Source organism: Peromyscus californicus, unplaced genomic scaffold, assembly GCF_007827085.1.
Source record: "Peromyscus californicus insignis strain IS unplaced genomic scaffold, ASM782708v3 Scaffold_3__1_contigs__length_106647218, whole genome shotgun sequence".
Classification (NCBI taxonomy): domain Eukaryota; kingdom Metazoa; phylum Chordata; class Mammalia; order Rodentia; family Cricetidae; genus Peromyscus; species Peromyscus californicus.
The window spans coordinates 35,241,938-35,255,792 of record NW_026294551.1 but is presented as its reverse complement, the minus strand read 5'-3'; the positions used below and the strand labels follow the sequence as shown (position 1 = coordinate 35,255,792).

The 13,855-nt window shown below is 42.9% G+C and overlaps 1 protein-coding gene and 2 non-coding genes across 3 annotated transcripts in view; all 3 read left to right on the top strand.

Moving 5' to 3' along the window:
• Positions 1–2,473: 2,473 nt before the first annotated feature.
• LOC128123517 (U1 spliceosomal RNA) lies at positions 2,474–2,637 on the top strand. The gene has a single exon (XR_008222698.1). It is a non-coding gene; the product is annotated as a U1 spliceosomal RNA (small nuclear RNA).
• Positions 2,638–8,683: 6,046 nt separating this feature from the next.
• Positions 8,684–13,855, top strand: part of Tex14 (testis expressed 14, intercellular bridge forming factor) — a 111,325-nt gene continuing 106,153 nt past the window's right edge. Inside the window, exon 1 of the mRNA XM_052758470.1 lies at positions 8,684–10,322. Within this exon, the coding sequence (XP_052614430.1) occupies positions 10,187–10,322 (136 nt within the window). The 5' untranslated portion in view covers positions 8,684–10,186. The remainder of the gene's footprint in view (positions 10,323–13,855) is intronic.
• LOC128123610 (small nucleolar RNA U3) lies at positions 11,532–11,747 on the top strand. The gene has a single exon (XR_008222771.1). It is a non-coding gene; the product is annotated as a small nucleolar RNA U3 (small nucleolar RNA).

Here is a 13,855-nt window from a genome sequence, read left to right as displayed (position 1 = left end):
TGTAGCTTTCTTGTGCCTTTCTATATTTTAGGTGCCAGATATGTCACTGAAAACCCTTACATTTTTTGCTTTCTCTTGTATTTTACCATTTGGTGTGCTTAGCAGCCATTATTGTTTTCACTAGTGTTTCTGTAACTTCCTGTAGTCACGTGAACGTGTTTTTTTTTTAACACTTTTGATCTGTTTAATTGAATCTGGTTAATACATACCTAGGCTTTTCCTCTGTTTCTGAATTCTTTCCTACACCCAGCAACTTGATCATGTTTACAGTGTCTCCAGAATTTAGGGTGTATTATATATGACCTCTAAATTTATTTACAAGTTTAAATATTTGCCATTAGAAATAATAATCTGAGTGACACTTATACTGATTGGTCCAAAATAAGTGGTCTCCAGTTTGTAAACGTGTGGAAAGCAGAGGTGGTCTACCTGATCAAGGCTATGTAATTTGTTTGATTTTTGTAAAGCATAAACAAAATTTAAAAGGGGATAGAGTGGACTGTAACTTTTAACTCTGTGTGTTGAGTGTTTTTGCTTGTATGTATGTATGTGCACCACATGCATGCCTGGCCCCTAAGGAAGTCAGAAAAGGGCATCGGATACCCTGGAACTACATACAATTAAGGATATTTGTGTGTGAGCCACCACATGTGGAGTGCACAACTGTAGTTCAAATATTAGGGAGGTAGAAGCAGAAGGCTCATGCATTCATAGTCATCCTCTTCCACATAACAAATTGGAGACCTGCCTGGATAGGGTGGTATCTCAGCACCAGTAATTATAATATATTAACAGTTTTAAGTGTGTGTAATATACAGTAGTATTTCAACAATTTAGGGTTCAGTGGATGACCCTGATACATCCATCTTCATTACTATGATGGATGTTCTTTCCAACTTAGACCAGTTATCTCTCATCTTACCCATATCTAGTTTCCTTTTTACAGATCTTTGGACAGCATAGTAATTTCTTTTTTGTTGTTGTTGTTTCTTTTCTTTTCTTTTTTCTTTTCCAAGACAGGGTTTCTTTGTGCAACAGCCCTGGCTGTCCTGGAAGTCTCGTTGTAGACCAGTCTGTCCTCGAACTCAGGGATCTGCCTTCCTCTCAAGTGCTGGCATTAAAATCGTGCACCACCACCACCACCTGGCTTTAGTCCTTTTTTATTAATAGTAGATGGAGCTCCCGCCTCTGCAAAGTCTCTTAGTGTCCAAGCTCAGGAGTACAGCATTTTAAAAGACAAAACCATAATTACATCAGTGCTCAGGGGAGGGGGGGTTACATTAGTGAGGGATTTAGAGTGGCCTGCTAACATCTGCTTTCTTTGCAAGGCTTAGATGTATCTTCCAGACACTGTGTAATACATTTGGACCATTACCAAGGTCATGGACAGACCTGAAGTGTTGCCAAGGGGGGAAGTGGATATTGGAGGTGGGGCAGGATGGCATTACCTTAGTCATTTCATCACGCTTTATCCATGAAGAGAGGCTATATCTAGTTCTTACACTGAAAGTTGTGAGCCTTAAATTTGTGGTAGTGGTGGGGAGACTGTGTTCATGTTTTTCTTCTGACATTTTCAGTGTTGAAAGACAGGTTGCTGCTGACAGTGCTTTCTGAAGCTTAGGAGTATTATTTGTTCCTTTAAGTTTCAATGAGAGCATTTAATTGGCTAGGTGGGTTTGTTTGTTTGTTTATTATTTCTCGCTCTGGTTGCAATGGGAAGAAGTATTCTGAGTCTCTGAGGGCACTGCCGGCTCACAAACCGTCCCCTCCACTGTTATAAAGATAAGTTCTATGAGCAGTCCGCTATGGGTGCTGGGAACCAAACTCAGACTTCCTGCCAAGAGCAGCAAAGCCCTATCTCCAGCCTCACAGTAGTTAGCACACCACAAGGCTGCATACTTTGTGAGAACGAGAGTCGGTTTAAATCCAGGCAACATTTTACAAGTACTCAGTCCTCACGGAATCTTTGTGGTTGACAGAATTCTCTTTGCAATTTTGGGAAATGGAAACACCAAGGATTTGATTGATTCTCTTAAATGCAGCAGCAATTGATTTGAAACAACCTATCTTGCTGCCTTCTTGAGAGTAATCTCCCCACACGTCATGCCAAATCCATAAGAAAACTTTTGTTAGTAGCAAATGATGCAAGAAAAAAATGTAAAATCTACCATTGTAGAGAGGAGTGGTTTAAGAGTTAACGCAACCGGAAGAGAAATGCGAAGAAAACCATGAGAGGAAGATGTCACTAAAAGGGGCGGGGATATGCAGATAGTCCTAAGCAGGTCTGTATTCTAGTACTTTTTTGCACAGAAGCATTTTCAGCAAGTATTTAAAAGTTTTTGCTCTTATCTATATCATATAAAACAACTGTGTAGTCTCGAGAGGAAGGCCAAAACAATTTGTAATGTAATTGACCATGACTGATTAGTGTGTCGATGATCAGGGTAGGACAGTACAGAGGCTGCCACAACTCATACTTACCTGGCAGGGGAGATACCATGATCACGAAGGTGGTTTTCCCAGGGCGAGGCTTATCCATTGCACTCCGGATGTGCTGACCCCTGCGATTTCCCCAAATGCGGGAAACTCGACTGCATAATTTGTGGTAGTGGGGGACTGCGTTCGCGCTCTCCCCTGGTATTGTGGTTGAATATTAGACTTCTTAGTAGCACAGTGTCCCAGTGACTCTAAGCATATGTTCCCTACAGATGTTTGTGCTCTGTCTCTGTATGTATTGGCCCTTCCTGTACTAGTTGTCTAGTAGACAGTAGTTTTTCTCATTAGTTTTCTTTTTGCCTCTCTTCCAGCCTATTTTATCTCTTGAAACAGAATGTTGTGATGTTGATATACTTCTCTAATTTTTTTAAAAGCACTTTTCATATTAATCAGAATAAATTTAAAAGTTGTATTTCTGCGCAGTAACCTACAATCTCTGAGCCTCCTGACTAAATTAGTTTTAAGTTCTACTCTGGTTCATTTCCCTCCCTTACCCCTCTTTATGTAGTTATGTAGAGTGCCCTTGATGCTTGTGCTTGTTGGTTCATGGAGACTTTAGAACCTGGGTACCCAGCATTGTTATGACAGTGGTGTCATTTTAACAGTGTCTGTCACAGTTAGGACAACAGTAGGTGACTTAGGACTGTTTTGTACTGCTCTAAGAAAATGGCTGAATAATTTATAGTAATACAGTAATTTAAATTAGAATGGCCTCCAAAGGCTCATAGGTTTGAATACTTGGTCTCCACTGGTGGAACTGTTTAGAAAAGGATTAGAATGTGTGTTTTTGCTGGAAGCAGAGGTAGGCATATGTCTGTTCGAGGCCAGTCTGGTCTACATAGTGAGCTCCAGGACAGCCAGGGCTACATAGTGAGACCCTGCCTACAAACTAACAAGCAAAAAAAGTAAGGTAGTGTGGTTTTTTATTTTAGGAATGGTCTCTGTAGACTGCAATAGCCTCAAATATATGATTCTTCTGCCTCAGCAGAATTACAGCATGAACTGCAACAGCATGAACTGCAAGAGCCTGCTTTTGGGGGCGGGGCGGGGATAGTTGGGAGGGGCACAAAAAGGGTTTCTTGTAGTACAGGCTAGTGATCAACCTCTTGTGTAGCTGATGATGTCCTGGCCTCCAAGCTGGTGACCTTGAGCTCCTGCTCCTCCTCCCTCTACCTTCCAAGTAATAGAAATACAGGAGTGCACCACTATGCCCCACTCTTTGTTTTTGAGAAAGGATCCCATATAACCCAGGTTAGTCTGGAGCTGTATATGTAGCCCAGGCTGGTATCAGCATTTGGGATGATAATCCTACCTCGGCCTTCCAAGTGCTGGGATTATTACAGGTGTTAATTGCCATACCCAGCAGAAATTTATTTCTCACAGTTCTAGAAGTTAGAAGTGTAGAGGAGCTGTGTTTAGTTGAGGGCTTTCTTGCTGCCTTGTCCTATGACAGAAGGCAGACAGAAGAGAAGGAAGGGAGAGAGAGAAATGGGGCTCTGACCATTGTTTGTAAGTATACATTCCACTCCCTTGATAACAAACCTCTTTGTCCAAAACAACAGCAGCAAAAAGGCCTTCATTCATTCATTAAGTGTGGTGTCCCTTGACCCAAACACCTTTAAATGCTCTGTCTCACTGGGTGGTGGGACCCATGCCTTTAGTCCCTGGACTCTGGAGGCAGAGGCAGAAGGATCTCTGTATTTGAGGCCAGCCTGGTCTACAGAGCGAGTTCCAGGACAGCCAGGGCTGTTACAGAGAAACCCTGTCTCAAAAAAACAAACAACAAAAACACAAAAAACAAAAACAAAAACAACAACAACAAAAAAGCTATCTCCCAGCACCTCTACATTGGAGATCTCATTTCCACCAGTGAGATTGGGGGACTCATTCAGGTTGTACCATACACAAAAAAGGTCAAGTTTCTCTGTTGTTTTGTCTTGGTTGCTCACTGTTCTATTCCTATGAAGAGACACCATGACTAAGGCAACTCTTATAAAAGAAATCATTTAATTGGGGCTTGTTTACAGTTTTAGAGGCTTAGTCCATGGCAGGAATCAGACAGGTGAGGTGCTAGAGCAGTAGCTGAGAGCTGTACATCCTGATCGGAAGGCAACAGGCAGAGAGAGTGAGGTAGAGAGAGTGGGAGGGAGGGAGGAAGAGAGAGAGAGACTGGGGCTGGCATGGACTTTTGAAATCTCAAAATTCATACCCAGTGACACATCTCCTCCAACAGGCCCCACCTATTCCAACAGGGCCACATCTCATCTTTCCCAAACATTTCACCAGCTGGGGACTATGCATGCAAACATATGAGTGAGCCTATGGGGGCATTCTCATTCAGAGCACCACGTTCTCACGCACATTAATAGAGAAGTCACTGGGTGCCAGATGCAGTTCTAAGTATTTAACATTTAAACCTCTCAGCGCCTCTCTGGTTATTTTTATCCTCGTTAATAGGTGAAGAAGTTGAATATTTTCATCTGTGTTGAATCTTTTTTCTAAGATTATAATATAGGGAAAGTGGGGTGTCTTTAAGTTTAACAGAAGCTTTCTCTTTGGTGGAGGGGGCTTTAACTCAGGAGTTAGGGTGCCAGAACTTCAAAGTTATACAAAATTTACACAGAGTCATTGGCCCCTGGGCTCTTACAAGGTGAATTTGAAGAATGAAATTCATGGACAATAGAAGAATGGATTTAGAAAAAAGTTTGTTATAGATTCATATATGGGAGCTTGAGAGAAAGACAGAGCTCCTTTAGAGCAGGAGTGGATCCCAGAAATAGGATACCACTGGCCTTCAAATATCAGGGCTTTTTAAAGGACTTAGGAAAGAAACTGGGGTGGGAGGGAGATGGCTCAGTCCAGTTGACTCAACCATGATGCGTCCAGGAGTCTCTTCTCAGTTTGTCATGTCTTGATGTACACGTTCCAAGAAGGGTGCTCATTTAGAGACAGAGATAAAGAGAAAACAGAGCTCCCTTGTGGCATCTTTACTTCTGGCCAGAGCAGTACCATGAACGTATGGGGTCAAACCAGTGTTGCAGACCCATCATCCAGATGGGGCAGTGTAATGAGTTTCATTCTGCACAGTCAAGGTTTTACTTTTGTTGGACTACTTCAGAATGATTGACACGTAAGCAACAGGTTTCCCCCAAAGGGAATTTGCCTTTGACTTATCATTTTCAGCCTGTTAAGGATAGAGACAATGTACTCTCTTCTGTAGCTGCTTCCAGCTGAAATTGGGGTGTCGGTTGTCAGGACCCAGGAGGGCTGAAAGGCTAGTCAATGGCTGGGCAATACGACATTTATAAGGAGCATCTGGTTAGCTGTCCCTGGTGAAGGGACACGGAGCAATTACATCAGCTGGATTGGTTCACATCAGCTTTCAGCAAGTCCAGAGGTCAGCAGTTTGCAGTTCATAGGTGTTCCCTGGATGGTGTCTATTAAATCTGCTGAGACAAATATAGACTAAGGACAAAAGTTAAAAATTTAGGAGTTTAAAAGAAAATCTTATATTTGGAACTTTTACTTATCTGGAGTTTTATTGACCTGTGACAGATGGATTTAAACCTTATGACCTTTTTGACTCTTTGCAACAAGTGTCTGTAAAACAGCTGGAACAGATTTACATCTTGGAGACATAGAAAAAGCTATGGCTTTGGGTTAGCTTGACGAAAAACATCTTTAAGTCTATCTATAAAGAAAATTTTAAATCTTGAGCTTATAGAATAGTGAGTACTCAGTGCTCTATTAGTTTATCCGAACTTCTTTTATTAATGTTAAAACTCTAAGCCTCTGAAATCTCAGTGTAATGATATATTTTGACAAGTTTGCAAGTCATACAGGGTGTATAAGATGTCCAAGACAATTGTCCTGTCAGGCTTTTTTTTTTCAATATTAAGGGAACATATAGAGAGACATAATCAGAAAAACCTATGATACATGTCTCTCAACTAGACCAAGCCAATTTTATGTTTTTTTTTTTTTTTTTTTTTTTTTTGGTTTTTCGAGACAGGGTTTCTCTGTGTAGCTTTGCGCCTTTTCCTGGAACTCACTTTTATGTTCTTTTAAAATGCTTTTTTGCTGCTGGGCGGTGGTGGCGCACGCCTTTAATCCCAGCACTCGGGAGGCAGAGCCAGGCGGATCTCTGTGAGTTCGAGGCCAGCCTGGGCTACCAAATGAGTTCCAGGAAAGGCGCAAAGCTACACAGAGAAACCCTGTCTCAAAAAAACAAAAAAAAAATGCTTTTTTGCATCATATTTTTAACATTAGAAAGTGAATTTTACCAGAGATAGGAATAGTTATTGAGAACAGCCATTGTAAGTAAGGTATGTTCTTTTAATGAAAAGTTACATCTGAAACCTATGTATTCTTTAATACGAAGCTTGTGAACAAGGCAAACCTGTTTACCTTTTTAAAATAAGAGACCTAGTAGCTTTAACTAATTAATGAACTGACTAATGAACAAACAAGATAACTGCAGCCTTGAGGGAAGGAGCTGATGGCCTGCTGTTGTCCAGCTAACAAAGCTACAGTCAGCTTAGCGGTCAGTGTCCGAGATCTGAGAAAGATTAACCAAATGACAGAGGCTGGTTTATAGTCTTTACTTAGACAGATATCCCAGGCTCCTGTGGACTCTGTGGCGATGAGGGCAGAGTCATCAGGACAGCAGTCTTGGCTTCCAGATCCGGAGGATGAGAGGCTTTCCTGGGGATGAGGAATATGGGGAGACTGGCCTCACATTGTCTAGGCAAAGCAGGGCATCAACTCTCCATTGTCCTGATTGTCCACAGTTTGGGCTGGGCCTTGGCAGAAGGCAAGGCATTGGGGCAGTCTTGTCCAGTGGTCAGCTGGTTAGCATTACTGTAGTCCAGGTGGAGTTGCCTGTTGCTGTGCCCATTGTCTTCTTGGGGACCTTGGGAGCCGCTGCTAGGATCTGAGAGTCTCTGTCTGTTATATAAGTTTAAATATCTTAAGTGCCATCTTCAGCAAATTTGACAGTTTAAGGACTTGAGCTAAACAACTCCTGTTTGTTTTTAGTTATTTGGTTTAGGCTATACCTTGAAAACATATAAGAGGCTAGATAAATTTTTTCTGTACTTGATTACATTAGTCTTTAGAATGACTTAATTATAGTTTTGAACATTTTAAGGCTTAATCATCTTTAACAGTTTGTAATAATGATAACAATTTTGAATTGAAGCTCTTTTTAGTATCAAGATAAGATTTTTAATTTTTTGTTTGTTTGGTTTTTTTTTTTAAAGATTTATTTATTTATTATGTATACAATATTCTGTTTTCATGTATCCCTGCAGTCCAGAAGGGGGAGCCAGATCTCATTACAGATGGTAGTGAGCCACCATGTGGGTGCTGGGAATTGAACTCAGGACCTCTGGAAGAGCAGTCAGTGTTCTTAACCTCTGAGCCATCTCTCCAGCCCTGTTTTTTGTTTTTTTGAGACAGGGTTTCTCCGTGTAGTTTTGGTGCCTATCCTGGATTTGGCTCTGTAGACCAGGCTGGCCTCAAACTCAGACATTCACCTGGCTCTGCCTCCAGAGTGCTTGGATTAAAGGCATGCGCCACCACTGCCTGGCTCTGTTTCTCTCCTAGACTGAATCAATCTCATGTAATCCAGGGTGGCTTTGAACTCAGAGATCCAGACAGATCTCTGCCTCCTGAGTGCTAGGATTAAAGGTGTGTGCCACCACTGCCTAGCATCTATGTTTAATCTAGTGGCTTGTTCTGTTCTTTGATATTCAGGCAAATTTTACTAGGGTACACAATATATCACCACAGCTGGATATTTGGGATTCCGGAGTAGTATTGAGCCTTTCTCAGGGTGAGCCTTTGAACATAAAAACCATATTTTGGGGTTGACATATTTCAGTTGACAAAAACAGTCAGAAGCAGAACTAAAGGGGTTAAAAAACAAGGTTAGCACATTTGATTATTTGCCCAGAACTATAGACATTGATGGATTAGATCTTTGTAAACAATTCAGCATGACAACTATTCACACTGCACTCACCTTATATCAGGTATTGCAAATAACCTAGAGAGCATTTTAAGTTTATTAGGTATGTATGTATAGTTTACATGCAAATACCATTCCATTTTCTTTCTTTCTGGTTTTTTTTTTTTTTTAGAGATTTATTTATTTATTATGTATACAACATTTTGCCTCCATGTATGTCTGAACGCCAGGAGAGGGCACCAGATCTCATTATAGATGGCTGTGAGCTATCATGTGGATGCTGGGAATTGAACTCAGGACCTCTGGAAGAGCAGCCAGTGCTCTTAACCTCGGAGCCATCTCTCCAGCCCTCCATTTTCTATAAGAGACTTGAACATCTATGAATTTGGGTTGGTGTCTGTGGGGAGTCCTGCAGCCATTCTTCCTCAGATATTGAGGGTCACCTACATCAATGAAGACAGTTTTCCAAGTGTGAAAGAACCTAAAACTGGGTCTGGTGGTGAATATCTGGAATCCCAGCTATTTCTGGAGGCTGAAACAGGAGAACTGAAAGTTCAAGGCCTGCTAGCAGTTTAAGATTCGGCTTGAAAAGTAAAAAACAAAGCAAAACAAAAGTCTGGGAATATAATATAGCTCAGTGGTAGAGCACTGGCTGGGCCTGTGTGAGAAATTGGGGTCAATTCCCTGTACCACCAAGAAGGAAGTTGTCTTAGTCATTGTCCTGTTGCTGTGAAGACCAAGGCAACTCTTATTTTAAAAAGCATTTAAATTGGGCATGGTGGCACATGGCTTTAATCCCAGCACTCAGGAGGCAGAACCAGGTGGATCTCTGTGAGTTCGAGGCCAGCCTGGTCTACAGTGTGAGTTCTAGGACATCCAAGGATACACAAAGAAGCTTTGTCTCAAAAAAACAAGACAAAACGAAAGGCATTTAATTAGGGGCTTGCTTACAGTTATTAGTTCATTATTGTAGTGGCCTGCGCATGGCAGCACTCATGGCTATGGAGCAGTAGCTGAGAACTACATCCTGATCTGCAGTCAGAGAGAAGGGAGGAAGGGAGACAGACAGACACACATTGGACCTGGCGTGAGCTTTTGAAACCTCAAAGCCCACACCCAGTGACATACTTCCTCCAACAAGGCCTCAAGTCCTAATCCTTCTAATCTTTTTGAACAGTGCCACTCCCTGATGATCAAGCATTCAAATCTATGAGCCTGTGGAGGCCATTCTTATTCAAACGACCACAGAAATGTAAGGAAAAAATGCCATTTTCAAACTGGCAAAGGGAAATAAAAAAATAGAAACTCAGTTTGACTTTAATGGCGAGAGCAGGCTTTTATGGGTCTGAGAGTGGTGTAGTGAGATCCAGCAGCACATGCAGGAGAACGTGCTGTGTTCTTATAGTGGAGAGTGGGAGGGGAGAGAGGATGGCTTCACCAGACTCAAACTATTCTTCAGGAGAAACTGGTTTTTGAAACAGCAGGGTGGGAGATAAATCAAATCACCTGTTTTTGCAACCTTTGGGCTCCTTGGTGTATGGTGGGGGTTAGCTGCTTTCAGGGAATCAGTGGATGGCATATTTCCTGAAACCTTGGGTTTGTTTTAGGGTCCTGGTTCTGAGGGGATTTTCCTTTACAAGGGAAGAAAGAGAAAGATCTCACTTCTTTTCGTTTGTGAGGTATTAGAATACTGTATTGTTTGTTTTCTTTTGAAACAGAATGTCTCGGGCTGTTCATTTTCCAATCCCTTGTCCGGTGCAGCTTGGTACATTAACAGATGATTCCTTGGAAGCTCAACTTCATGAATATACCAAACAAGGGAATTATGTGAAAGTGAAGAAAATTCTTAAGAAAGGTAAGTATAGTGTTAAGATGGCAGAGGCAACATGACCCTTATTTCTGAATAGTGTTTGGTGTAAAAAAAAACTAGTGCCAAGGCTGGTTTGGTGGCCTACACCTTTAAAACTGGCCTTCAGGAGGCAGAGACAGACAGATCTGAGTTCAAGGCCAGCCAATCTACATAATGAAATCCTGTCTAATGGCAAAAACAAACTAGTGCCTACAGAGTTCTCTCTCAAACAAATAAGCAAAGAGGTTGGAGATACAGCTCAGCAGGACCAGTGTTTGCTTAGCATATGTGAAGACCGAGGTTCCATCCTCAGAACCACACAGAAAACCAGATGTGTGGCACCTGCCTGTAATCCCAGCACAGAGGAGCCAGGAGTTCAAGTATGTATCCAATAATTGTGCTGATAATTACCATGTGGCCAGAGAGAATTGTTTCGCTTTGCCCTTTTCCCTTTTCTCTTTTAGGATAGAGGAAATCTGGTATCTCAAAACGCTGTTTTTTTTTTTTTGTTTTTTTTTTAATCTTTTTAGACAGATTTCATGTGGCTGCGGCTGGCCTCAAATTCCTAAGACTGACCTCAAACTCCTGATCCTCTTACCTCCAAGTGCTAGGATTACATAAGTAATTACATAAGGCCACCAAGCCTTTCAGCCACAGAATGTATTAGAAAGACTGTGCGGCCAGTGAATTGCCATTTTCCCTCCGTACTTTCTCGGTGTTTTCCTCACGAAAGGCCTCTGGCTTGGGCCACCGTGCGGCCGGCTCCGTCCGCGGCGCCTCTTCTCGGGGCAGATGGGGGCTGAAGGCAGGCGGCTCGGGGAGGCCGGCGCCGCAGGGCGGAAGCCAGCGCCACGGCGGGCGGCAGGGCCGTGGGTGGCCGTCAGGGACTCGCGACCCGACGCAAGCGGAAGTGGGGCGGGGCGGCAGAGAACCGTCTGTCGATTGGCTGTTTAGCGATCGTATGCTAATTAGGTGACAGTGGGTTTGTGGGTTTTTTTGTTTGTTTGTTTTTCCCTTGAGTTGGAAAAGTGTAGCGGCTCGGATGCCCCGTGGACTTGGTAGCGGAGGTGTTCCTCGGAGAACACGGCAGCGTCTGTGCCAAAGCTGTGTGTAATGGCCGCGCCAGAGCGGCGGGCGGCTGGGGCTGGCCGAGCTCACCGTCAGTAAGATGTGAGCGCGCTGGGTAGAGCATGTGGAGCGCGGCGGAGCGAGGTTAAGACTATACTTTCAGGGATCATTTCTATAGTTCGTTACTAGAGAAGTTTCTCTGACTGTGTAGAGCACCCGAGACCACGAGGACGAGACGTAGTGTTCCCTCCTGAGCGTGAAGCCGGCTCTAGGTGCTGCTTCTTTGCAGCTGCCTCCTGCCATTGATGATCGTTCTTCTCTTCCTTCGGGAGAGTGAGAGGGAGGGAACGCAGTCTGAGTGGACCTCGGTGTGAGGAGCGCGGTTCCTAAAATCAGAAGGTCTAGGTAGTCTTGTTCGGGACCGTCTTTATCTCCTTGCGATTGCCCGATTGTCTTTAAAGGTGTTTAATACCTGGGACTACTTTACTTTTTTTTTTTTTTTTCTTAACTAAGTCTTGTTTTGTATCACTTCTTGGCCTAAGTTAGCTCCAACATAGGTAGGTGGGCTCGGAAGTTTGAAGCTAGCCTGGTCTACAAAGAGAAACCCTGTGGAAGAACAAAAAACTGAGGGAGGGTCCTTGATTCCAAGAGTTCAGAACCAGCCTAGGTAATATAAAGAATGATATGTCCAACTGTACTTTAAAAAGGTGCTGGCTTGGTGGTCTTCCTGTTATCTCAGCACTGTGAGAGTGAAGCAGGAACATCAGAAGTTGGGGGCCAGCCAACTACATGCGCAGAATATAGTTATACCTCACCATAGAGCATTCTCAGAGCCTTTGACTTCAGTCCCAAGAAGTGTAACAAGCCAAGCCTGGGAAGGAGGATCACCACTTTAAGCCTAGCTTGGGTTACACAGGGAGACCCAGTGTCAGATTGACAGTGACTTAATGTCTAGATTTACATGATGATGTTTAAAAACAGTGATACAGTCTAATATTTAAAAATCCAGAGAATGGCATCAGCAAGATGGTTCAATGCGTATGGCACTCTGTGCCAAGCTTGGCAACCTGAGTTCATTTTCTCGGTCTCAAATGGGAAGAAGAATCAACTCCTGAAAGTTGTTCTCTGACCTCCACACATTCACTGTGGCAGGTGGGATTTGTTTTTTGTTTTTGTTTTTGTTTTTTTCCTTGACAAACCTCTAAACCAACATTATACTAAATGGGGAAAGTCTGGAAGCATTCCCTCTTAGGACTGGGTCTACTATATCTACTCTTATTGAGTATAATGACTGAAATCTTAGGGTGATATGGCTAAGAAAAAAAAAGAGAAAGGATACAATTAGTAAAGTAAGATGTCAAATTATCCCTATCTGCAGATGACGTGATGTTATACCCCAAATTCAACACGAGAAAATTCTTAGATATGATAAACACTTTGAGCACAGTAGCAGGATACAGAATCACTCTACATGTAAAAGTCTGTTGCATTTCTTGTTAATGTTTTCCAACAAGTGTCCCTCAAACTTGCAGTGACTCTCTTGCTGCAGTCTCCCAAGTGTGGGGTTACAGACTTAGGGAGGGCACCACGCTCAGCGTTCAGTCGTTTGTCTGTGTGCCCAGTAATGAACTTGCTGAGAAAGAAGTTAGGGAATGGAGGCATGGCAGAACATACCTGTTATGTCAGCACTTGGGAAGTAAAGGCAGAAGATTTTCAGTTCTAGGTCATCCTAAACTCTATACCAAGCTGAAAACCAGCCTGGGGTACATGAGACCCTGTCTCATAAATCACAATTACACAGAAGACCAAGAAAAGTCAAAGTCTTGTATAATGACTGATCTTGGTTGTAAGTGTGATTATGTCTGATACTGAGTAAGAGAAACACTTCTGGTTGGATCTGTGAGATACTTTGTGGAATGGTTAGTTGGGGTTGGGGAAGAGCCTCTCCAAGAGTGGGCCCCATCTTCCCTGGCAGCCTAGACATAAAGCAGTTTGAGGGGAAACCAGTGCTGCCTTTGCTCGTTGTGGGTGAGTGCATATAGCCTACCCTGTTCCTGTCAGTTGTTCCTGCCATCCTTAGACATCATAACACAGCTTCTGTAGCACTTGAATTGGACAGAAGACCACCATCTCTCCAGGAATCCTCCAGGTCTTCAGCCACAGACTGGGAATGCTGAAGATGTTACTCTTGTGGGTTGAGCAACTGCTGGTTTCTCAACCTGGAACCTGCAGATACCCAGCCCATACCATGTAAGCCAATCTAAGACATTTCTGTTAAATAAGCATTCATTCTGTTTATTCTGACCATCTACAGAACCTGATTAACACACAGTCCTAAACAGAAAGAGCAAAGTAGGACTTGGTTTCAAATCATACTTCTAGCTGGGCTGTGGTGGCACATACCTTTAATCCCAGCACTCAGGAGGCAGAGGCAGGCGGATCTCTGAGTTTGAGGCCAGCCTGGTCTACAA